The 25,141-nt window shown below is 39.3% G+C and overlaps 1 protein-coding gene across 18 annotated transcripts in view; it reads left to right on the top strand.

Annotated features, from left to right (window-relative positions):
- camk2d2 (calcium/calmodulin-dependent protein kinase (CaM kinase) II delta 2) overlaps window positions 1-25,141 on the top strand; it is a 51,894-nt gene that overhangs the window by 15,942 nt on the left and 10,811 nt on the right. For 8 of the 18 annotated variants that reach the window (XM_082535730.1, XM_082535729.1, XM_082535726.1 and 5 more), the window contains 14 exons: window positions 10,896-10,955; window positions 13,976-14,030; window positions 15,131-15,196; window positions 15,735-15,807; window positions 17,366-17,468; window positions 18,061-18,144; window positions 18,369-18,463; window positions 18,846-18,968; window positions 19,163-19,246; window positions 19,509-19,551; window positions 21,810-21,850; window positions 23,279-23,338; window positions 24,741-24,785; window positions 25,062-25,110. In XM_082535730.1, the coding sequence (XP_082391856.1) occupies window positions 10,896-10,955; window positions 13,976-14,030; window positions 15,131-15,196; window positions 15,735-15,807; window positions 17,366-17,468; window positions 18,061-18,144; window positions 18,369-18,463; window positions 18,846-18,968; window positions 19,163-19,246; window positions 19,509-19,551; window positions 21,810-21,850; window positions 23,279-23,338; window positions 24,741-24,785; window positions 25,062-25,110 (981 nt within the window). The remainder of the gene's footprint in view (window positions 1-10,895; window positions 10,956-13,975; window positions 14,031-15,130; window positions 15,197-15,734; window positions 15,808-17,365; window positions 17,469-18,060; window positions 18,145-18,368; window positions 18,464-18,845; window positions 18,969-19,162; window positions 19,247-19,508; window positions 19,552-21,809; window positions 21,851-23,278; window positions 23,339-24,740; window positions 24,786-25,061; window positions 25,111-25,141) is intronic. The other 10 variants (XM_082535731.1, XM_082535727.1, XM_082535718.1 and 7 more) reach the window with 3 other exon arrangements.

Here is a 25,141-nt window from a genome sequence, read left to right as displayed (position 1 = left end):
ATTTGAATGCATCGCCTACCTCCCTCCTTTTCTCTGTGCTTTTATATGTTAATTTTTTTTCTTACTTTCTCAGAGTCTTAGAATATTTAGTCTGAACTCCTGCTGCAGGTAAACTGTGTACGGTTCATATTGTTACTGTCCTACTTCCTACAAAGAGCTGTTGTGTGACACTGAACATATTTATGACCATTTAGTCATCGGCCATGTACCAAATGATTTCAACATTGACAAATTGAATATTGATTAGATTGTCACAGACATAAATATATTTAAACAATCTTAGAAGACAAAATTCATAATAAAATATGTAAAAGTGTGCATTGTAGTTCAAAATGATGTCACTTCATAGATGGATTAGCATAGCTGCAAAGTTGCAAATGCATTTTCTACTTTTGGCATAGAAAACTGTACATCTGTCATGAGTGTATTGACACTGCCTCATTGCATAGACAGTTGAGCAGAAGCATCTACTACATCACTTAACCAGCAGTTTCCTTTGAAGTGGCAATTTTAGCCACACTAAATGCTAGCCATGACTGCGTCTGAACTATAGGTCCTGCATTGTTATTGTCTTCAGTAGGCCTCATCAGCAGTGTTGTGTTAAGCCATGCTTAACTTGCAGGTGCTTTTTCAGTTTGAAGTGGAGCACTTCACAGCCTGGAAATACTTATCACCCAGACACAATTTGCATTTCGCTGTGATGATTTTGACATCTCTGGGCTCACTCTTGGAGATAGAGTGAGGAGTTCAGTCAGTGGAAGGTCTCATAGTAGAGGAATTGCTCCTCCACATTGAAAAGGCAGTTCAAGTGGTCCAGACATTGTTGCGAAATCAGTTTTACCCCGGTTCTTTTATTCGTCGAGGCATCCAGAGACGGCACCGGAACTCAGTAGTCATTTCACAAAACCTTTATTCATCTTTATTCATCTTCATTTAAGCATGCACTTCTAGAAGGGAAGACGAGGCCGGTGTGTCCCTCTCCAAATCTTCACTCCTTTGTCTGTGAAACACAGTTTTGTAGGGGCGACGCTATCATAAAACCCCCCACGGTGTGCTGCAAACTCTGTGTCTGTGTCTATGTGCACAAGCACATGAATGCCTACATGTGCGCGTTCCCACGTGTCTATGTGAGTGCTCGTGTGTGAGTGTGCGTCTGGATGTGTGTGCGTGACAGTTAAAACACTGTGGGTGTAGGTGACTCCCTAGGTCATAAAACCCATCTCCCTTCCAGACCACAGTTATCCAGTTACAAATGTTGAGACCCCCACCCAAACATTCTCTGGGGAATTTCCACTCAGCATTAACTCCTCTCTGTTTTACTTTCACAGTTCAAGTGGGGAGGGGTCTCCTACAATCTACTCCTAAGTTCACAACACAATGAGGCCTTTATTACATTGAGGGCAGTGTCAATGTCTCTACAATAGTTCTACATTCTATGTTAACACATTTCTAAACTCTAAAATAAGCTAAACACTCCTACAACATCTGCCTCCAGTCTGCTCCTGGCATGTCTAACTGGAGAGTCTGCAGTGCATGGCCTGGCTTGGTTTTCCCCAAGTGACTCGAGTTCTTTACTTTGTAATGCAATTTTCCCACAAGATACTTGTTGCACTTTGTTCCAAAATTAAAACTAGAAAAAAAGACATTCCAGTGTTTTTTCCCCCAGAAAAAAAGTAGCTCCATTAAATTGCTTCTCTTCTACATTAAAACTATTGCTTCCCTAGCTAATAAAAACTGGAAAACTGGATGGTTCAGTCAAGTTCTCTGTGGGTGTATTGGAGGCATTGCAGAGAAATGCAGAATAAATTAGGTCTGGTAGTTGTATTAAAGAATTTTAAGTGTTGACTAATCTTTTTATGCTGTTTCATGGTTCACACATATTGCACATATGTACCTGCACACCCATTCATGTATTTATATTTACTAATATATTTCTTACAAAGCTTAATCATATGACATGCATTGCAAATGGAGAGCTGCAACTTTTCTGTTTAATTTGTATTTTATAAAATGTATAATTTTTTTCCATGGGGCTTTTCTGTTTCTTAAATAACAGGTCAGGTTATATTATTCCTGTTCTTGTTGCAAAAATTAAATTCTCAAGTTGAATCTTTTGTACTGTGTATTTTGGTACCTTGGTGCTGCCAGTTCTCCTGAGCTGCAGGACACAATTCCTACCGCAGTACTGTAGCTGTAATCAAAATAAAGAATGTGCAGCACAGTAGGGCTTGATTGCTGCAATAAAATGGGGTCTTTGTCTGTGATTATAACTAGTATTTTGAGAGTCTCTCCTTGTTGAGGTGTTTTCAGAAAATGCAGCTCAGATTAAACCACTTTTACACATCAGTCTAATGTGTGTGTGGTATATCTCTGCATTACAGTGTATAAGATAAATGCGGACATTACCGTATGTTACAAGACTCTTGGGGCAGTTTTATCTCTTGACACCAGCCACCTTTTGTTTCTCTTCAGAAGAGAAAGCCAGGGAGTTATCAGTTTCTTAATTCTTCCTCTATTGCAAACTAACAGAGGGTGACGGTGTCTCAGCATCCTGGATGGTTTCATTAGATCCCTGGGAACGGTATGGAAGAGGACTACTTAGCCGCTGGCAGCAGAGGATGTTACATTCACTCCACTACATCTTTTTAATTAAAACTCTTAATTAAATGGAGCAGCGCAATTCCAGGACCCCGTTGCGGTGTGTCGCTGTCTGTGTGTGTACATTTGTGTGTGGTTTGAACATTTGCGTCTGTATCAGCGTTAAGACTTCAGAAAACGTTTGTCGTCGTTGGTGGTTAAACTATTGATTGTTTAATAGGGTTAATTGAATATGTATTGGCATTTCCAGAGGATGGTTTCAGCTGCTCATTTTTCTGACCAACACTCAAAACATCCAAAGAGCTATAACCAACAAAATTTGGAATTTTTACTTAATTGATTACCTAAGTTTTTAATTGATTATCAGAATTTGTTATTGTTGACTGGTATATAGAATTAGCATATTTTATACTGGTAACAGCAATATTTTTAGCCAGTAAGGCAGGACATATGTATAAATTCCCCAGATATTTGTAATGATCATTGCAAATATAAGAAATTAGTCTTAAGGATGTTATTTCCATTATAAACTGGCATATTATCATCGATAACTGCATCACTACTTATTCATGACTCTTTTTTTGGTACAAAGCTAGAGTTAGCTAGTATTGGTTCTTTTTTTAGCTTAGGAGCCATTTTCTGTTCAACCCACTTCCAAAAATATTTTGATATTAGCTCCCCTGATGACTGGCAATATATACTTTGGAAAGAACGGGTCAGCCAGTGTGCTGCTTTTCATACTTGGCCTATCAGCTACTGATAAAGTTGGAGAGTCACCATGCAAAACTGGAGTCTGAGTCACATTTGATGAAAGACCACTCAAGTGACCTTTTAGCTTCCCAAACATGCATGATACCTAATTTAAACAGAAAATGTGTTTTCACATATCAGTTTTGTTTGTTTGTTTGGTTTTTTACATAAAAGCGCCTACAATAATTTATTTTGAAGGATAAAATGTAAAAAAAAACACAAAAAAAACATAACAATTGTCATGGATGCCTTCCATTATTTTTTTCCTCATTTGCATTTTGCACTCTTACACAGGCACACTATACTGGAAATATTCTTTGTAGGCCAAAACTATGTATGAGCCAAATGTTAAATAAGTCTTTTCTTTTCTTTTCCTCCCTTGTAATAGATACTACACTCTTTACATGTAGCTACTAGTGCTGTGGTTTTACTATGACATAAAGGTCAGACTGTCAATACTAGCCTGTTAATTAAGTCACCGCTTAACACTGAAGTCAGTAGTAACATTAACTACAGATCTACATGTAATGAAAGTAAAATTACCTCATACTTTATACAGAAAACAGAAATGTTACATATCAAGAAGTAATAGTTCATCATTTGGAAATTGAAATTATAGTTGTTGTCACCATGGATGCAAAAACATCGAGGATGTAAAAAACTAAAAAAAAATAACAATAATAATAAAACTAAGCACAGAATGATTTCACTTAAAGATTCATGCCATGTTCTCAGTCTGCTTCTGTTGCTGTGAAGATGGCTCTATTTAGCTTTTTAGTTTCAAAGCTGACCTCTTTACCTTGTTCTTTTTAAAATGTTTTTATTTATTTATTTAGTTTTAATAAAAATGTTTGGATGTGTTATGTTGTCCCAAAATTTGCTTGTGTTGGACTTGCAGGATATCAAACTATAAAGACACTCACAGAGAGAGCACTATACTGCTGCAGTGCGGTTGCAGATGTGACACTTCAGACACAGACTGAAAAAGAAAGAAGCAGCAGTGGAAAGAAACAAAGTGGGGTAGAGGTGGAGGTTCACTGGGGTCTGCAGCTGGGTGAACTGAAGATGGGCTTGCTGTTGCAAATGTTTTTGTGCCTTTACTGTAGGTTCAGTGGGATTTTTACTAATCACTTTGGAAACAATTCATCAAATGATACTTGCTAACCTGTCGATCGTATTTACCCCAGCAACCCACTGCAACCTACTGCTAACGGTTGGTTCTTTCCAACTTGCAACTGTGTCCATTTAACGTAAGGAATAATAATACACAACTCAAGCAACTGAAGTGTACAGGTAATGGAACAGAAAGAACAACTCAGAATGAAAGAACACATGGCGACCGTGGCTCAGGGGGTTGGGAATCGCATCTGTAACCGGAAGGTCGCCGGTTCGATCCCTGGGCTCTCTGTCCGGGTCGTTGTGTCCTTGGGCAAGACACTTTACCCTACTTGCCTACTGGTGTTGGCCAGAGGGGCCGATGGCGCGATATGGCAGCCTCGCTTCTGTCAGTCTGCCCCAGGGCAGCTGTGGCTACAACTGTAGCTGCCTCCACCAGTGTGTGAATGTGAGAGTGAATGAATAGTGGAATTGTAAAGCGCTTTGAGGTTCTCGAAAAGCGCTATATAAATGCAATCCATTATTATTATTATTATTATTATAACTCTTTGGTTTACAGTCATACCCTTTACTAATAGAAACCTGGAGATTACAGAAAATGAGCAAATGCACAACACAGCAGACAAACTGGTTATCAGCCAGTCCCCACTTTGTCCAGGTTGAAGAGCTGTGTTTCTGTACATTCCCTAGTAACAAATTAGCATATTTATACATTCACTTGGCAGCACGGTGGCACCGTGGTTTGCACTGTTGGCGCACAGCATCAGGCCGGGGTCTTTCTGTGTGGAGTTTGCATGTTCTCCCCGTGTTTGCATGGGTTCCCTCCAGGTACTCCGGCTTCCTCCCACAGTGCAAAGACATGCAGTTTGTGGGGATAGATTAATTGATAATTCCAAATTGCCCATAGGTGTGAATGCGAGCGCGAATGATTGTCTGTCTCTGTGTGTTGGCCCTGCGACAGACTGGCGAGCTGTCCAGGGTGTACCCCGCCTCTCGCCCTATGACAGCTGGGATACGCTCCAGCACCCCCCGCGACCCTGAAAAGGAGAAGCAAATGGATGGATGGACTTTTGAAAGAAGTAACTTGTGATCTGTTCTAAAATGGTGCAAAGCGTAGGAGGCCTAATCTGAGCAGCATACTTGGAATGCTAATGATAGAAAATTGATTATTTACGACATTAAGATTTATGAAGTGACTAATACAACAAGTCAGTATTTTTCTGTAGACTGAAAAGGAGCTGACTGAAAGTCTCCTTGCATCACTCTACATTTGGGGAGGTTAAATCTATACCTATAGCAATACATACTCACCACAAACTTTTAAGATACTGTTTCTGTTGTAAATACCTTAAATAGATATTTCAATCTTTTTGTGGCTATTGCACTGTGCCATGGAAAAATATAACAAATTTGTTGGATTGTTTTATGAGACAAAGAAGTGCATTTGGTATTGAAGAGGAACACGGCTACTTTTCAGCCATTACAAACAAAGTAGCTGTATTTTTTTCTCACACCACAGCTAATTAAAGACAAATTATGACAGTTAAAATAATAAAAGTAAAAGAGAACAAAAAAGAATAGGTATGTTTTTGTATACTTTAAATGAAGTTATCAATCATCGTGGTCTTTATTGTGCCAGACAGAGAAGCACTCATACTTGGACACTTAGAGACGGTCAGCCCAGATCAAGCCAAGAAAAGGTCCAGACAGGGTTGAATGAAAACAGCTGACCGCACATTCACATTTGTTGGCACAGTTGCTTCAGTTTTAACCACATAAGCAAAATTACTCTCACTAGTGTCTGTGACAGCAGGACTCAAGCTTGCGCAAGCAGAGTTGAGTATTGTGAGGCTTTGCAGCCAGTCATAACTGATTGTTTGCGACACTTTGAGAGTCAGCTTTTTTTGCAGCTACAGTCTGAAGAGTGAATGGGTAAAATGCGATTTACTCATGCATTAAAAAATAAAAACACGCTGTTATGCCAGTGCAGGCAGTCACACCTGTGCTCGTGCACTTTTGTGCTCCAATCCTGTTAACTTGTATGAAGCTTGCAAAAATGAGAAACAAGCTCTCAAAGGAAAACCAAGTAATCTTGTGGACTGTCTCATTCTACAGTTACTGTCTGCAGTCCCTCAACACTGAAGATGTTTGACATTAAGGTTTGATTTTCTGCTAAAATCAACAGCATACTACAGTACAGTACAATGCAATACAATTTTATTTATATAGCACATTTAAAACCAGGGGGTACACCAAAGTGCTTCACAGTAAAAATAACGGTAAATGATTACACTGAACAGTAAGTCATTAAAACAAGGTAAAATAGAGAAAGTATAGAAAACAAACAAAAAGCAGTAAGTAGAGATAGGGAGAGATCATGATAATTCAGAGAAATGAGTAGCGATACAGCAATTAATGTGCGTTGAGAATTAGTGAACCGGAAAAAGCCAGGTTGAATAGGTAAGTTTTCAAGCGTGCTTTAAAGAATTGAATGGAGTCAGAGGCACGAACGGTAGCAGGAAGACTATTCCAGAGGTTTGGTGCTATAGAGGCAAAAGCACGATCACCCCTAGTCTTCAAACGGTGCCTGGGCTGGGCCAGAAGTAACTGACTGGAAGATCGTAAAGAACAGTTGGGAGTATAGAGACTGAGGAGGTCGGTGAGATAGTCAGGGGTAAGGTTGTTTAGGCATTTGAAAGTAAGCAGCAGAACTTTAATAGGCAGCCAATGGAAGTCAGAGAGCACTGGAGTAATAGAGCCAAACTTTCTAGTTCCGGTTAGGAGACGAGTCGCAGCATTCTGAACGAGCTATAATCTTTGGAGGTGAGCAAGTTGGAGTCCAGAGTACAGCGAGTTACAATAATCTAATCTGGAAGTCACAAATTCATGTATCACTTTTTCAGAACGAACAGAACTTTGTTATGCTTAAGCTCTTTTGCATGTGTTTGTTGTTGCATTTTTCTCTAATCTTGTAGCTGCTGAGGTTTCCAATAAAAAGCTACAGTTTTAATATTATCAAAAAAATATATTATCTAAATGAACGCATCCTTTGCAGACAAATGTTCACTACTCATCAATCCTTAGACTATCTGCACTTTTTCTGTGTACATAAGCATCTTGAGACTCAACTGTTGCATTACAGAATCTGTAAAGCTCAATTTCTGACTTTCCATCCTCATCTACAAGACTAGACGTGTTTAAGTTAGGAAATAAGCATACGTAGCTCTAACTGTATTTCTGCAGAGTTTTAAAGTTGTGTGTGAACTCTCAATATCTGCTATTTGCATTCAAGGCTGGTTCCACTGCAGAGGAGAGGAGAGGCCTGACGCTCTGATTGGTGCGTGAGTTGCTAGACAACAGATGTCCAGCCGACTAGGAGGTGGACTACCTGTGGAGGAGGGAGAGAGAGGAGAGAGACAGAAAGAAAAGTGGAGGTGGAAAATGATGAAAAAAGGGAGCGAGGCTGTCATATAACAGAGTACAGTCGATGAATACTGCAAATAAAAAAAATAAAAAAAATACAACCACCCTGGCACAGCCAAACATGACCACCTATTATGGAGCATTATGGAAGAATGGTTCAAATCATTTTCAGAGTTTGATTTTTTTTTGAGGTCTGAAAACGTGCTGCAGTCTTTCCTAAACCATGTCCTCAGTATTGCTACTAGGTATGGTATAATTAGGTCAGATAACTTTATTGCTTAGTGTACAAAGAATAACACTAGATTGTGTGTTAATTGTAATATAATGGTTACATAATGGCATTAATGCATTGTGCATACTATCATTTTAACAAAAGTTCTGCAAAAATACTTAAAACTATGGGTATTGTTTTATTTTACTGGAATTTAACAATGTTGATAAAGCAAAGTACAATGAAAAGTAGTCCGTTAAATTCCTTAAGAACAGCAAATTGGCTGTTGTACCAGTGTAAAATACGCTATGATGCTAGTAGACTTAAGTGATGTACTGTAAACACAGGTGTATTATAAAAAACTAAACAAAAAACAATTACTTAATGTAGCAGAAAATGCAAATGTGAAAATTAGATATTTGTGAGTAATGATTCTCTCAATATTGGCAAAGGGAAGACAAAATGTGTTTTGTGTTATACTGACACAAAAGGATGTGCCATTCAGCAACATAATAAGGCAAAGACAGAGATGGAGAGATTAGTGACCTTGCTCAGAGAATCCTGCTAATCATGCAGTAATGGCTAGGCTGCCCTTGTTTCTGGCGCTGTTTGTGGGCTTCTGTGCTGTTATGCTTGTCTCTACAGCCGGCAGTATGCTTCAGCAAAATTGAAATTGGCATGTTCTCAGGGGCATTATGGCAGACTTGGAGCCACACAGAAGAGCTGCAAGAAATTCTGCATGCAGGAAGGCATGCAAGTCCTTTCGGAAGTTTTTACACAGTTTCATCACCGCCTCTGGAGCCAATATGACTGTTGAAAGAAAAGAAACAGCATTTTTTAAGTTAATGAAGTTAATTGTGGCTGTTCTTGGTAATTAATGCTTGGGCTGATGGACGAGAAAGCTTTTTTGCAACAGTAATCAGATCAATTCATTGTAGACCTTTTTGTAGTTTCATCATTTTATCTCTTCTTCTTTTGCCTTTAAACATTCTTTTTTTTGTAGTTTTGTCTGCTCATGCTATATATTTTATTCTGGATTAAACTTTGTCACTAGGGCTGACAAACATCTTTGTCACCTTTCTTTGGGGATAAGTACTTTTCTGTCATAATATGTTTTATATTGGCATTTTGCTGCATATTTGAGTGCACGCCAAGGTCCGTCTCATTTAAAGCTCACTAGCTTTGTTGTTGTGCTTGCCTATTGTTTTCCTATAGGTGCGTTACACTGACACGAAACAAACAGATACCTGGACCTATAATGAGAACAAGCAGCCTAGTGTTCTTTGCTGGTCTTGCCTCTGTGCTGCACTGAGCCCACAGTTTCCATAGCACCAAGAAGAGAAGAAGAAGGAGGCAGATGAGAGTGAAAAATAGGCGTCCTATTTTATTTTGGAAAAATGTAGAACCTCCTGCTCTCTCTCTCTCCCTCCTGTCCTGAGGCAAAGCTGAAATGGGTCGCCTCAGCACCGGATTGTCTTACTCATTGCAATGACTCACTTATTCTGAATCAGAGTCACTGGACATTGGGTTTCTTCTGACAGAGAGATTTGAGTGTCACTTCATGTTTGCTAAGTCAGATAAAATCAGTCTGAGCCTCAATGAGGAGAGATATGTTATGCTGTCTGGGTTGCCATATTGCCTGTCTGGGATTTTTGTTGCAGTACAGTTAGATTGCAGTATCTAATACCTGCTGCTGTTCTATTCTTTGCTTCCCAAAAACCGTCTTTTCCCCCCCCGCATAAAATTTGGTGGATTTCATGTAAAGAAGCATGTACATGTTCTCCCAGCATCAGTTAAGGGTCCACTATTAAAACAAGCTCACCAAAAGCTGATGTTGTATTTAGGTGGAACATTATAGTCACTGCCGTAGAGCATATACTTCTTTAAGGTTTCGGAATATGAGTGAAATCGTTTTATGGTATGCATAATATTACTGTGTGTGTGGAAAAAAAAAGTCACAGTTTATTTTAACCTAAAGCACTTCATTACAGTGATGTAGAAATCTACAAATATCATAAAGTTTCTGATTAAATCTCATCATTGGTGTAATACAGAATTACATAGCTGTTTTTGTATTACTGATTATATATTATTTCAAAATACCCTTTGTCTGAAAAAAGGGGGTAGAAAATAAATAATTTTAACATATTCTATCCAGATTAATTGTTTAACACAAATTTTAATTAAAAACATGAAGAAAAAAACGGTATGAGATCTTCTTTTAAACATTCAAAAGGATTACTGTATAAATCTATTGTATGATACATCTGCAAAACTGCAGCACAGTGTATATTTTGGGAATACAGATTTCAGATTTCCCTCAGGGCACCAAAGAGGACCTAAAAGTACATTGGAGGAGCTTATGCTGAGCCCGACGCGAGAGGTCAATATGAATCCTCTGTGGCCGTTCACTGTGTTTGTTGTTCACTGCCGCCTGCCTGTTTGTGGCATATTACCGAGCACATATCAGGTCACATTATTTTTGTCAAGCATTTCAGTTCTGATAAGGAAAAGAGCCGGCTGACACCATGCCAGCACACACACACACACACACACACACACACACACACACACACACACACACACACACACACACACACACACACACACACAGAGACAGACAGACAGACAGACAGACGCTGACAACCAAATACTGCAATGTGTCCTCCACTGAGTCAAAACTAAGTTGCATCCAACTTCACGTTCTATTATTTATAAAGCCAATCACAGGAGGGAATCATGAGTAGCATTAAAATAACCCATCTCTGTGTTTGTGTCTCCTCTATTTTTCTTTTAGATCATCAAAAGCTGGAGAGAGAGGCGAGGATTTGTCGTTTATTGAAGCACCCCAACATCGGTGAGCTGTGTCCTAAATCTCGGAATACACACACACACACACACACACACACACACACACACACACACACACACACACACACACACACACACACACACACACACTTGTGCAAATTAAAACAGGTCTTTTCAGGTCTCTACTGATTTCTGCTAGGGATATTCATGTTCTAGACACAGTTACGAGAGAGAAAGGAGGAGAGACCACGAAACCAAGTGTGTTTGTGTGTGTGTGTGTGTGTATGTGTTCTAGTACGGTATGTAATGATTATGCTGCACCTGTGTGCTCTTGCAGCTGAGTCATCAAAAAGATACACCAGCCGAACACCTGCTCTCTAAACCTTTACACCCCTCTCATTAAACCTCTGAAAGAAGTGGTCTCTCCTCCTTTGTTTTCACATTTATAGACACATGCTCTTTCTTCCCTTCACTGCTGTTGTTTCATATTTCTCTAATAATTTCTTTGTAGTTTTCTGAGATGTACTTGCTATTTGAAATTTTGAGAGCAACAATGGCGTTAGGTTTTTGATCCTGTGGCTTTGAAATCAAGACAATAATATATAATATAAGTCAAACTCTTCTAATTTCCTAATATTGAAACGCAGTGTAGTAATGCTTTACTTTCTAACAGTAACAGTTTACCTCCGGCAAAACCAGGCTCAGAGAAGGGGTGGTTGTCTGCCGTGACTGGTTGAGGAGAGTGAAGGAAGACAGGATAAAAGTATGATTCTATGCAGAGAGGTCTACTGAGGCCATAGTGAGTGAGAAAGGTGACTGAAGAAGAAATACTCAGTACATCATGGGAAACCACCAGCAGCCTACGCCTATTGCAGCATAACCAAGGGAGGATTCAGGGTCACCTGGTCCAGCCCTAACTATATGCTTTAGCAAAAAGGAAAGTTTTAAGCCTAATCTTAAAAGTAGAGATAGTGTCTGTCTCTCGAATCCAAACTGGAAGCTGGTTCCATAGAAGAGGGGCTTGAAAACTGAAGGCTCTCCCTCCCATTCTACTTTTAAATACTCTAGGAACAACAAGTAAACCTGCAGTGCGAGAATGAGCTGCTCTAATGGGGTGATATGGTACTACAAGGTCATTAAGATAAGATGGGGACCGACTGCGGCTGCAGTGATGCGGATGCTGCACCGGTCCGTCGTGGTGAAGAGGGAGCTGAGTGTAAAAGCGAAGCTCTCAATTTACCGGTCGATCTACGTCCCTACCCTCACCTATGGCCACGAGCTGTGGGTAGTGACCGAAAGAACGAGATCGCGGATACAAGCGGCAGAAATGAGCTTCCTCCGAAGGGTGGCTGGCCTCTCCCTTAGAGATAGGGTGAGAAATTCGGCCATCCAGGAGGGGCTCAGAGCAGAGCTGCTGCTCCTCCACATCGAAAGGAGCCAGCTGAGGTGGTTCGGGCATCTGACAAGGATGCCTCCTGGGCGCCTCCTGGGTGAGCTGGCATGTCCCACCGGGAGGAGGCCCCGGGGCAGACCCACGACACGCTGGAGAGATTATATCTCTCGGCTGGCCTGGGAACGCCTTGGTGTTCCCCCGGATAAGCTGGAGGAGGTGGCTGGGGAGAGGGAGGTCTGGGCCTCTCTGCTTAGGCTGCTGCCCCCGCGACCCGGCCTCGGATAAAGCGGATGAAGATGGATGATGGATGGATGGGGACTGACTATTTAAGACCTTGTATGTGAGGAGCAGGATTGTGAATTCAATTCTGGATTTAACAGGGAGCCAATGAAGGGAAGCCAATATAGGAGAAATATGCTCTCTCTTTCTAGTCCCTGTCAGTACTCTTGCTGTAGCATTTTGGATTAACTGAAGGCTTTTCAGGAAGTTTTTAGGACATCCTGATAATAATGAATTACAGTAGTCCAGCCTAGAGGTAATAAATGTATGAACTAGTTTTTCAGGGTCACTCTGAGACAGGATATTTCTAATTTTAGAGATATTGCGCAAATGGAAGAAAGCAGTTCTACATATTTGTTTAATATATGCATTGAAGGACATGTCCTGGTCAAAAATGACTCCAGAGTTCCTCACAGTGTTACTGGAGGCCAAGGTAATGCCATCCAGAGTAAGTATCTGGTTACATACCATATTCCTAAGATTTTCAGGGCCGAGTAAAATAACCTCAGTTTTATCTGAATTTAAAAGCAAAAATTTGAGGACATCCAGATATGTATGTCTTTAAGACATTCCTGCAGTTTAAAATAATTGGTGTGTGTTATCTGACTTCATTGATAGATAAAGTTGTGTGTCATCTGCATAGCAGTGAAAATGTGGATACTGTATTGTTCTTTCTTTGTCATTTTTTTGTGTTAAGTCATTTTTTGCTCCTATTTAGTTTGTTTTTTTTACTGTTTGGGAGTTGACACACTCTCTAAAGAGATGGTATTTTCAGGGGGATGGGAGGAGAGAAGCTGCAGAGAGGCATGTAACAGTGCAACTCTGCTTCCTGGTCCCAACTCTGGATAGTCACGACTTAGGGGGTTTAATAAATTTGGCCAGATTTCTAGAAATGAGAGCTGCTCCATCCAAAGTGGGATGGATGCCGTCTCTCCTACCAAGAACAGGTTTCCTGCCAGCAATTTAAGGAGAACATGTGGTCCCAACTACAGAGTCTGACATTGTTTTGGCAAAGTTGCACATGATTCAATATTAGTTCTAGTAACCTTCAATTGACGTAACTGGGTGTCATAATTGCCGTGATGTGAATTATAATTTTACTGAATTTATTTTTAGTATTGTAAAGATTTTCATAGACATATAGCTACTTCCAAAATAATTTAGGTTTTATTATGGGAAAGCGAGATTTCATCAAACGACAGCCATCACTATTGACAGCTTTACTATGAAAACTTAGAAGTCATCTATTATTAGTAACATGTTCTGAGATGTTTTAAGTGTTATATTGTAACTTTGTTGACACCGCTGCACACTGCTGGTCTGTTTCTGTTGGCTGATTTTTCTTTTCTCTGTCACACTTTTCTCTCCTTTTTTTTATTTGCGCTCCTCCACAGTAAGACTCCATGACAGCATATCAGAAGAGGGTTTCCACTATCTGGTGTTTGATCTGTGAGTAACACTCATTCACACATTCTGTCAATTCTCTTCACCATACCAATTTTTATATACTATCTCTTATTAATGTTAACACCCTGTATAGAAGAAGCTCAGTTTTTACTCTGAAAGCCATGACCACTGGAGGGGAAAAAAATTCAGGGTTAAACACATTCAAACAAGATATCTGTAAATACCCAATTATATTAGAGTCCACTATGTTAAAGAATTATTATGGCAATTATTATGGCACCCTTTTGTTAGAATGCTAATAGCCAGTTACTGTAATTTGGTGAGTTACTTGCAAACATTTTTTTTCTTATTTTCGTTTGGAACGTTCCACATTCCAGTATAGCATTATTCAGCTGTCTGTGAAGGTTCTCAGTCATCCAGGTCATCGTAGTCAAAGGAGCTTTCAAAGAATAGTGTCTGGACTTCTTTAAGTTGCTTGAAGATGTTTCACCTCTCATCTGAGAAGCTTCTTCAGAACTGAAGAAGCTTCTCAGATTGTTCAGCTGCTTGTTAATGCAAAGGTCTGAAAGATGATTCAAGTGGCTTTCAACATGGCACAGTTATTGATCTTAGAATTTCAGAAACTGCTGAGATCTTGCCACAAAACCATCTATTGGGTTTACAGAGAATGGTCCGAAAAAGAGAAGCTATCCCTTGAGCAGCATCAGCAAGGCCCCCCGAGTATCAACTGATATAAATGCGAAACCCAGCTAAGTATCTTTGCTAAACAATTTATCCATTTATGACCACAATGTGTCCATCCTCTGATGGCTGCTTCCAACAGGATAACACACCCTGTTAATATAATCTCAAACTCGTTTCTTGAACTTGACAATGAAGGGCGTTCACTGTCACCAGGTCCAGTAAAACACCACTGGTATTTGGTGGAATGGGATATTCACATGATGATTGTACAGCTGACAGAATTAAGGCAGCACTGATGGCAAAAAGGGGTACAGAGTCGATACTACCGAGGTGTAATAGTTGAAGTTGCCAGTGATTTTTGTAATTGAGTCCATAGAAAAAATGACAAGTCTGTTTCAGTTTTCATGACAGCCAGAATCATGAATACACTAAATAATGATCTCATTCTCTCTTCCCAGGGTGACAGGAGGGGAGTTGTTTGAAGATATAGTAGCCCGGGAGTACTACAGTGAGGCTGATGCCAGGTAACACATACACACACACGCTGCTGAGCAAAGCAGCCATTATGCATCTCTGTCTGTTACCCGAGAGAACAACTGTGTGTGCCTATATGTGTGTTTGTGTGTCTCACATATGGTTGTCTCAGAGGTGTGATATAGTTACCTTGTCTCAGGGATCTCGGAGTTATTTATAAAGATGATTAATGACATAAAGCCTGCAATATTAATCATACACAACCTACCTAACACTGCCAGCTTTATGCTGAAAAGCTGCATCTCGAGGGAGAAAGAAAGGGGTGTGTGTGTATATCTATGTCTTTATGTTATGCATGTCTTTAACTTTAACTTTTTGCAGAAATAAGTTCCCATCATGAGGCTTAATATCACATAAATCTCACGTAAAAAGTTTGATGACGAGAACAGTGTTATGAATTAGGTTATTCTTCTCTTCTCGGTTATTTTCCCTAGTATCCTCTTTTAAAATATATTTTTTCTTGATTTTTTTCCCCCTCTCTCTCCTTTTAATTTGATCCATCTCATTCCTCCACTTTCCCACCCTCAGCCACTGCATACAGCAGATCCTGGAGAGTGTCCATCACTGCCACGTTAATGGAATCGTTCACAGGGACCTGAAGGTTTGTATGACCACAGACATTGCTGCAACCTTGTTGACCAAACAGACAGACAAAAAGTCCTGACTTGGTAGCAACAGAGAGAAAATTCCATTTTGTCCTTTACATATTTTTGTTTTGCTTCTTTTATGTTTTGTTTTATAAAATAAATAAATTAAATTCTCCATTATCAACCTTCTTAATTATTACATTGTTCATTCTTTCTTTTGAAGGCAATAAAAGTAATAAAAGGCAATATATTGCAAATATTTGATTCGAGCCTACCAGATTCCGACACTTCTTCTTGCCTGCTTGTCTTCTTCTATGTTAAGTTAGTATGCGTGGCTAGTACCCCCCTGCCTGCTCGTGTAGAGAATGAGGAACCTCTTCTAATACCTCTAATATGTTGAAGACAGATTGAAAGTATGTTGATGTTATCATGGCAGTAATTTTGTGAGATGTATGACTGTGTAATGTAATGCAGTGCTGGTTAAAAATAGAGGCAATCACAAGACAGACACTCAGAAATGATCCCCATTCGCATAGTTATGTAAAAAATTATGTTGAGATGTGAAAATTTTTTTTAAGGTCATGACTATTCCAGTGGTAGCCCGTATTCTCACAACTTGCCATTAGCATTTTGATGTTAAGCAAAGAGGCAGGAGAATGCTAAAAAAAAGCTGTTTTCAATGTGACTAAATGGATTGTGAGCTTGTGCCTGCAAAAACACCCCAGAAAGAATAACCAAGTTTGAGATTTCCATTCTGTGACTAGGATTTCCTTTGCTGAAGCAATTTCAGGTTTTTACATGCTTCAAAATTAGGACGATTTATTCATCGTTATGTTAATCGTTATGTAGCTGTGTCTAGTTGTCAGTTACTGTCTATGTCCTGTTGAGTCATACGTCTGCCATAAAGTGACTGCTCACAGGCTGCCTGTGTTTTGAGTCTCTAAATGTTAGGAAATGCATTATTCATTAGAGCACACTGTCTAACTGGCCTTAGGTTAGCAAAGACCTTTCTGCACCTGCGCCTTTGTTAGTGCATATGTGTTTAAATGTGTGTGCATATATGTGCATGCTGTTGGCTTTCATAAATTTATGATGGTGCTAAATTGTCTTAGTGTGCAGTGTGTGTCATTATACATATGTGGCTGAGAGTCACTTGTTTTTACACCCACGTCTCCTGTTCCACCACAGCTGCCCCCTGTATCCTTCTCCCTGCAGTGTGCACTTTGTTCCTGCTCATGGATTCTAATAGTAGAGTGTTTTTTTAATTTACACATCACCTCTACTCCCTTTGAATCCATGAGGCTGGGGGAGCAAGTCCACAGCTCCAGTGTGAAACATGTCCGTGGTCACGTAGAGATCTGGTCCCGTGCACATTTTTGTTCTCTGTCATTGATGTGGCAGAAAGGGAGTTGCCTCAGACACTGATTTAAGAGCAGCTTAGTGTCACTGACCTCTAATGGCTTTGATTGGGATTGCTATGGCTAATCTGATCTTAGATCTGTGTCTGTGGGCAGCTTGTTCCCAGAGCGTGTGACCTCTCACCTCTAACCTGTTTGACTCCGCCCCCCCCAGCCTGAGAACCTTCTATTGGCCAGTAAGCTGAAGGGGGCGGCGGTCAAGTTGGCTGACTTTGGGCTGGCTATCGAGGTACAGGGGGACCAGCAGGCATGGTTTGGTGAGTATTCATCCATCCATTTTCCAACTTGAAATAGCTGATTGGTCAAGCAAGCAATCAGTAATGATAAATAATATTAAGTCAGCCATATAGATGTTTGACAATGTTAGGGAAGTTTTGGGGCAATACTAATAAAGGGGGATTTAGTGTTAATCTGTTGAGAATCTCTTTAATCTCGACAAGTAGGGGCACATACACCAATTGGTTTAAATGTCCCATAGAAACCTTTCGTAGGCTTCTTTTTGTTCATGAACTGGACAGCATCCTGGCCAAAGCACAACGTGATAATAGATTTCATGTGACGTATTGGAGTTATTCAGTTTTCCAAAGAACACTGTCAACAAAATATTTGGCAGGAATAAAGAGTTTCACACGAACCACCCTAAATCCACAGAGGGTACATGGCAGCCAAAGCCTTGACTCCTTGTGAATAAAAATGTTACAACAGATGTCTCTTAGCAGAGTCTCTTATTCAAAATAAGAAAAAGTGAAATTTCAAAAATCAGCATAAGACAACACTCATTGTCTCACAGTCATTTTACGGCCTGCACCAACCTGCCTTTCCAAATATTCTTTCATATTACTCCTCCAGGTTTTGCAGGCACCCCAGGCTACTTATCTCCAGAAGTTCTGAGGAAAGACCCATATGGGAAACCAGTGGACATGTGGGCCTGTGGTAAATAACATTCAAATTGTCTCACTGTAGCTGCTTGGATCTAATACTGGGTCCAAAGACATCTGTTTTTTTTTTTTTTACAAGGACTGAAACTTTAAGTTGTTCTGAGTGTTTTGTGGAGTGCTAAATAAAGAAACCTCATGTTGTTTTTTAAAATAAACAAATAGTATCTGAGTATAAAGATCTAAAATGCATGGGTTTGTGTGCATGTCACTTTGTTCTAGGTGTTATTTTGTACATCCTGCTGGTTGGCTACCCTCCCTTCTGGGATGAGGATCAACATCGCCTCTATCAACAAATCAAGGCTGGGGCCTATGATGTAAGCATATATACATCATCCAAAACTGAAAAAACTAAATGGTAAATAAAGTCAGACAAAACAAAAAGTGACATTTTATTTTAGTTAATTTGCACATAGGATCATTTCATCATCTGGCCATCTGCTCAGTTTTCCTGTAGCATCATTGGGAGCTCAGGACACAGCCACTGTGATTTTTGAATTGGTATAGGCCTTTAAAGATTTTTCTCTCCACTAATATAACATCTGAAACCTGAAATTGAAAATTGGATAATAATTCTGATGTTATCTCCTCTCTTCCTGGCTTGCTACAAATACAGAATCCTCAGAGCTCTGTAGTTTTGTATTTGTATATATGCTGTATATATGACACACTTTTTTTTTTTTTTTTTTTTTTTTACAGTTCCCATCACCGGAGTGGGACACTGTAACTCCTGAGGCCAAGGATCTAATTAACAAGATGCTAACCATCAACCCCAGTAAACGCATCACTGCTGCAGAGGCCCTAAAACACCCCTGGATCTGCGTATGTGGCAAACACACTCCCAGATGTTGGAATATTTGCACAAACACACACACACACAGATGCACACAGAAATTAAAAAAAAAAGCATGAACACACACAAAAGGTGACAGTTGCACTGCCCACAAAATCGCAGCCATACATTCTTCTCACCCATTGTTTCCATTCCTTCAAATCCTCTCATCTTCTCCCTGCAGCAACGGTCCACTGTCGCTTCCATGATGCACAGGCAGGAGACTGTGGAATGCCTGAAGAAATTCAATGCCAGGAGGAAACTCAAGGTGAGACTTCTGGCAGTCCTTCATGCTTCTGTTTATATAGAACAATCCATCCAGCCATTTTTTCCTCTCCTTTTCTGTTTTCCTTGCTCAAGACTTCTCACTATAACTTAAAATGATTGCTTGTTCTGTAAAGCCTTCGAGTTGTCCTTTTGCTATGCTGCTCTTTCTTGCTACAACCTTTTAATCAATCTTTCTTTCTTTCTCTTCCTTCCTTTCGCCCATCATCATTTCCTTCTTCTTTCCTTCTTTTCTGTCAATGCAGGGAGCAATATTGACCACTTTGCTAGTCACAAGAAACTTCTCAGGTATGTCTTTCTCAGCATGGTGTCCAAAACCTGGTTTTCCCAAACATATTATGTTAAAAATTACAAGCATTTGTCCTAAAAAAACAAAAAAAGAAGAAGGAAAAAACAAAACTGGAAGCTAAAAAGGCGTTACAGCTGTTAAAGAGATCTTTAAAAAAGTGGGAATTTATGAACTTATCCATCAGTGTAATACCTGCAGTAGAGGATGCGGACATGAGTACTGGCAAATTAAAACTATTATGGATGAGATTAACAAATTACTGAGGTGATATAAAGCTATTATACTGCTTTTTTTTAATAAGCTAGTAAAGTTTGATTAAAAACAGTAATGAGCAGAACCTGCCTCAACTTTAAAACTTTAAGGGTTTAAAGGGTTAGATTCAATCTAAGGCATTAAAACACCAAATTCACACATTAGTATATATTAACCAGTGAAGACAGTGGTAGACCAACGAATCAAGAGGTAGATACATAGAGTATAAATGGTTGTAACCAGCCTTGTCTACAGCAGGATATTGGTGATGGTATCGGAAGTACTAGGGGAATAAACTATGAATGTTGTAGGTAGTACACTGACTATGGATAACTATTTCAAGCCCACTTAAACTAACCTGAACTATTAAACCTTAATAACTGATAATAATTTGGTTAAGTACTCTCTGAAAAGTGAATCTTCTGCTGCTTACACCATAAAAAGGTAAAATATGGAGAAACTCTAAGTTTTAAAATGAAATAAAATTGAATTTTAGAAGACTTTAAAAAAAGAAACTAGGCATAAGAATGCCATTGCTAAACACGAGTCATTTATATTTTTCAAGCTGTTTTTCTACCATTCTCTCTCTATTTTGACGCCAAACTTTTTTTTAAATATACATTTCTTTTGACCTATCTCATATTCTTCATGCTCTTATTAGACTACTTTTGCTTTTCATTCTACAGTGAAATGCATTTGTTCATTTGTGTCTCTTTTTATTTATCAGTTTCTTCCTTTTTCAATTTTCTTTCCTTTTTTGTTTGAATTGTGGTAACCATTTGAGGTAAGGATTTTTGGAATGACAGTGAAATGTATGAGGTTGAGCCCAACCAATAAGCATTGGCATTTAGGTCTTATTTTTCATTTAGAGTCATGTTTCCAAAAATGTTGGGACACTGTGTAAAATGCAAATAACATTTTTTTATATATATAACTGACAGTAGTGTAAAGATGTATAAAATGTTAAAGGTGAAAAATGTTGTGTTTTAGAGAAACGCATCCAGATCACATTGTTTTCAGGAAAGTTCTTGCTTATTTCAGAAAGACAGCATCTATTACAACACCTTCCACTTGCTTAGCTGAGCTGCCTGCACTCCTGACATGTTATCCACTGAAAACCTCTGGCATATAATCACATAAGAATTCAACACAAGAAGCCAGAAACTGATGAGAAGCTGAACTCATACATTAAGCAACAAATAGGAAAACATTTCACCTTCAAAGCTACATAACGTCTCACTCCTCCTCAGTTCCCAACTGACATCAAATTCCAAATAAGCATATGCTTGTAATAAATGAAAAGCAATTTAAAAAAAATTGTCAAATTGCCTTGGTATTATTTTCAGTTACATGTGTAGTCTAAATGATTTGTTGATAATTTAATTCTGGTTGTATTTTCTGTTTATACTGTGCCCCTACATTTTTGGAAATAGTGTGGAATAGCCAATCGCGCATGCATGAAAGTATGACATTTGGCATTTTAAAGTGTACTACAGAATCTCATCCTTGCATAAGTGCTAATTTACAATCTCAGAGAAATTTAGAGAAAGATGCAGCATGGATTATTGTAATGCAGTTTAGTGTTAAGTTTCTATGTAACATCGGAAAATAAAGTTAAGGAATAGTGGTGGGAGCATATGCGTAGGTGCAAATATACAAGTGCATGGGTATGTGGGCAAATGTCGACTTAGGAATGTTGTGTGTGAGCCTGTTGGAGATAGTTGGTTAGATTAACCTTTTCATCACCTGCTATATATACACCCAATTAACCACCCACCCTTCAGCCCTGACATGTGAGTAAGTATGTAGTAGGATAACAGCCTTGCAGAAGTTATGTTATTTGGAGCTTCAGTTGGATTGCATTATGGATCTTGCAGTTGGATCTTGCACCTGGAGTTTGGAGATAAGCACAAATTGATATGCTTGCTGCATGTTTGTGTAGCCTCTGGCACAAGACTCTCTTGAGCCTCATACTGAAATGTTGTCTCTGTCTTTCCTTCTACAGCAGCTAAGACTTTGCTCAACAAGAAGCCAGATGGCGTTAAGGTGAGCTGCTTTGCACAATGAAGAAAATGCTTTGTTTCTTGCATTATTTTTGTTGGAATGTTTAGTGTCTGAGAAGCCATATTGATTATTATTACTACTGTTATTATGCATTTTGCACTTAACAACATTATCATTCAGGGACAGTCACTCAAAGATGTGGGAAATGGGTATTATTTTCTTAGCTTTCCTAGTTTTCTTAGCTTGTTCGTAGCTTATGTTTCTGGTCTCATCATCCTCTTTTTAAATTATTGATCTTTTTAGTTTTTGTATTTATTGAATTTACCTAAACTCATGTTTTCCATAGTCATTTATAGTGTTTCTTTAGAGTAACATGATGCTCTAGCATACACGGTTTATCAGTGTGCTTGGTATCAGAGCACATTAGGTCAAAGGTCAATAACAGTCTCCCTTGTTGTATCATGTGATCTAAGGCCGTATGTCTTGGACACAAAAAGCACAAAAAGGAGCACAGCTGTCAACTGATCACCACCTAGGAGTGAGCCAGATCAGATGGTGAGGAAGGTTCTCAGACAGACCTGGAAAAACCCAAACGACTAGTGAGGGTGAACTGGGAACATCTGGTTGAAAGCCCCTGTGTGTAGTGCGTTTAAATCTGGAAGGATTCCTCTTGCTTCCCAGAGAGTCTGGAGACACAGAGTCCGAATGAGCCTTGTTAAAGATTGGAGGCGGAGTGTAAGACAGCAGGAGGGGGGGTTTCCATTTTCAAAATGAGGGACCGGAAATTGTTCTCCAGTTATTGGGGTATCACACTGCCCAGTCTCCTGGAGAAAGTCTATAACAGGGTGCTGAACAGGAGGCTCCGGCTGATTGCTGATTCCATTCTTCACCTTTGCAAAACTTTCAAGAAGGATCATGGGAGTTTGACCATCTTGCGTACATGGGATATTTTGGAATGTATATGTACATTGTGGAAACTTTGAAAAGGTTTACAACCAGGCCATCTGGTATTTGTATGAACAAAGGATGCGCTGTCCCTGCATTCTTCACATAAAGTCAAGAATGTTCTCAGCTTTTGTTGGGCTCTAGGGTTGCCCCCTGGCTCCAGTCCTGTTTTTGATTTTCACGAATAGGATTTCAAGGCACACAATCACAAGCATTTGCTCTGGGAATCTCTAAATCTGTTTGCTCTGTTGGCTTCATCAGAGTGTGACCTTTAGGACACATTAGAGTTTTTTGTTTTTTTTTTCCAGCTGCCTCTGATGTCTCACATGTCATTATGTTAAATCCTTTTTTTTATCATCTCCATAATTTAGTTTTGCATGGTAACATATAATAGGAACTGAAATTAGAGCTTTCAAACAGAAGAGTTGGGATGATCACTTTGGTCTGTAGCCGATGTGAGAGAGTGTGTGTGTCTGAGAAGTGTGTATGTGTCATGTCCCTCCCCTCTACACTGCCCCCCTGCAGGTCAACAACAAAGCCAACACAGTGACCAGTCCTAAAGACACTGGCCCTGCCCCTGCACTGGTATACACACACATTCTCATCTACACTCACAGCTTCTTTCACAAAACTTCTATATGTACCTGCCTCACATCCTGTGGAGGAGGTTCAGGTTCACCCTTTCCGCATTGTAAGATCATATTCTTTTTGATCTCAACCTTTGATAAGAAGATTTCAACTTTTAAAAAAGACATGTAAGGATATTGTAGTAACGTGGGGTGAAATACATGTCTAGCACCAATAATAGACTATCCCTGAATGAAATAGTGCATATAGACCTTTGTAACTGTGCAGCATGTCCCAGCTCCAGATTTTTTCATCAAGCTATCTATGAAAGATATTTATAATTCAGATTGATGTATTTATGAATTCATTCATCTGAATTAGCAGTGCATGCATGGGATATATACCGCTTGGCCAGTTTGGATTTGCTGAATTTATGCACCGTTAATGTTGGGTTAAAGCAAGTTAAGTCTTTATATACACACGCACACACACACACGTTTGGATTAAGCTCTAATGAACATGAAGTTCTGTGGTTAGGGTAACCTCTACCTCAACCCCCCCACTTCTTGTGTTCTTGTATTTCTTAAGAAACTCTTCTTCTTTTCTTGCTCTTTTCATTTGTACCATGCATGAAGTCCTTTCATGTCATTGTACTGTACATCTGTTAGATATGCAATTAAAAGTAAAATTGCTGACAGTAATCCACATGTGCATTTTGTAGGATTTGTTACTGGCATAGTTGGTCTGTGCATGACTGTAAGGATTGTGAGGATAGTTGTTCTTTGGGCATGGTGTCTGCTGTCTACGTCAGGCCACATGACTGCCACTATGCATGATGTCAAAGACTTTCTGTCCTCCCATTTGCTGTCAAGTTGATTACGCATGAACACATGCACATGACATCTGTCTTTCCTCTCTTTCTCACTCCATCATCACACACACACGCCCACCCCCAACACACAAACACACATACACACTCACACAAGGCCGCTGATGTTATAATCTTATGTAATCTGGGTGAGTGATTAGAAAGACTGAGCTGGTCACCAGGATCAATTCTACAAAAACCCAGACATGTGATTACCAAGTGAGGGCACTGGCTAGGGCTGCTGAGAGAAAATCAGATGCAAAAAAGACCACACAATACAGAAAGAGTGGAAAGAATGAGAAATACAATAAACAAGAAATTGACGCACACATTTGAATTTGGTCTCAGATACATTGTGATGAATAGATTTACAGATAGACAAAGTTAAAGATTGTAATGAGTAATTGATGTAAGTGGTTGGCCATCTTCTTGACCGTCAGTTTTAGAAAATACACAAAATACATTTTCTTCAGAGGTATCTGCCCAATCATAACTTTTCTTGCATTGTTGAAGTATTTGCTCCCACAAGTGCCTATTATATGTTTTTCTTAGGAACCACAGACAACTGTGATACACAACCCTGTGGATGGAAACAAGGTATAACATAAACAAAGTTCACTTTCACTGATGGCTACATTTAATATTAAGTCTGTTTGCTCCTGTACTATAGACTTTCTTAGTAAGAGCTAACAGGAATGTTTTCCAATTTACCAACAAGAATAAAGCAAATTTGCTCATAAATCAGAGTTTATGAGACCATTTAGCTTTTAAAACTCTCCATTTAAGACTTAATTGTATTACAAATGCATGTTGCATGATATCATTAAAGAAGCATGTATTATGTGTCCATAATCTTTTTGTCATTTTTGTCAGGAGTCAATTGAGAGTGCCAACACCACCATTGAAGATGAAGATGTGAAAGGTAGTAAAAACTGTATGGTTTACAGACTTGC

The sequence above is a fragment of the Aulonocara stuartgranti genome, assembly GCF_965226115.1.
Source record: "Aulonocara stuartgranti genome assembly, chromosome: 6".
Taxonomy (NCBI): domain Eukaryota; kingdom Metazoa; phylum Chordata; class Actinopteri; order Cichliformes; family Cichlidae; genus Aulonocara; species Aulonocara stuartgranti.
The sequence above is the reverse complement of the archived record's forward strand: the minus strand, read 5'-3'. Positions and strand labels throughout refer to the sequence as shown.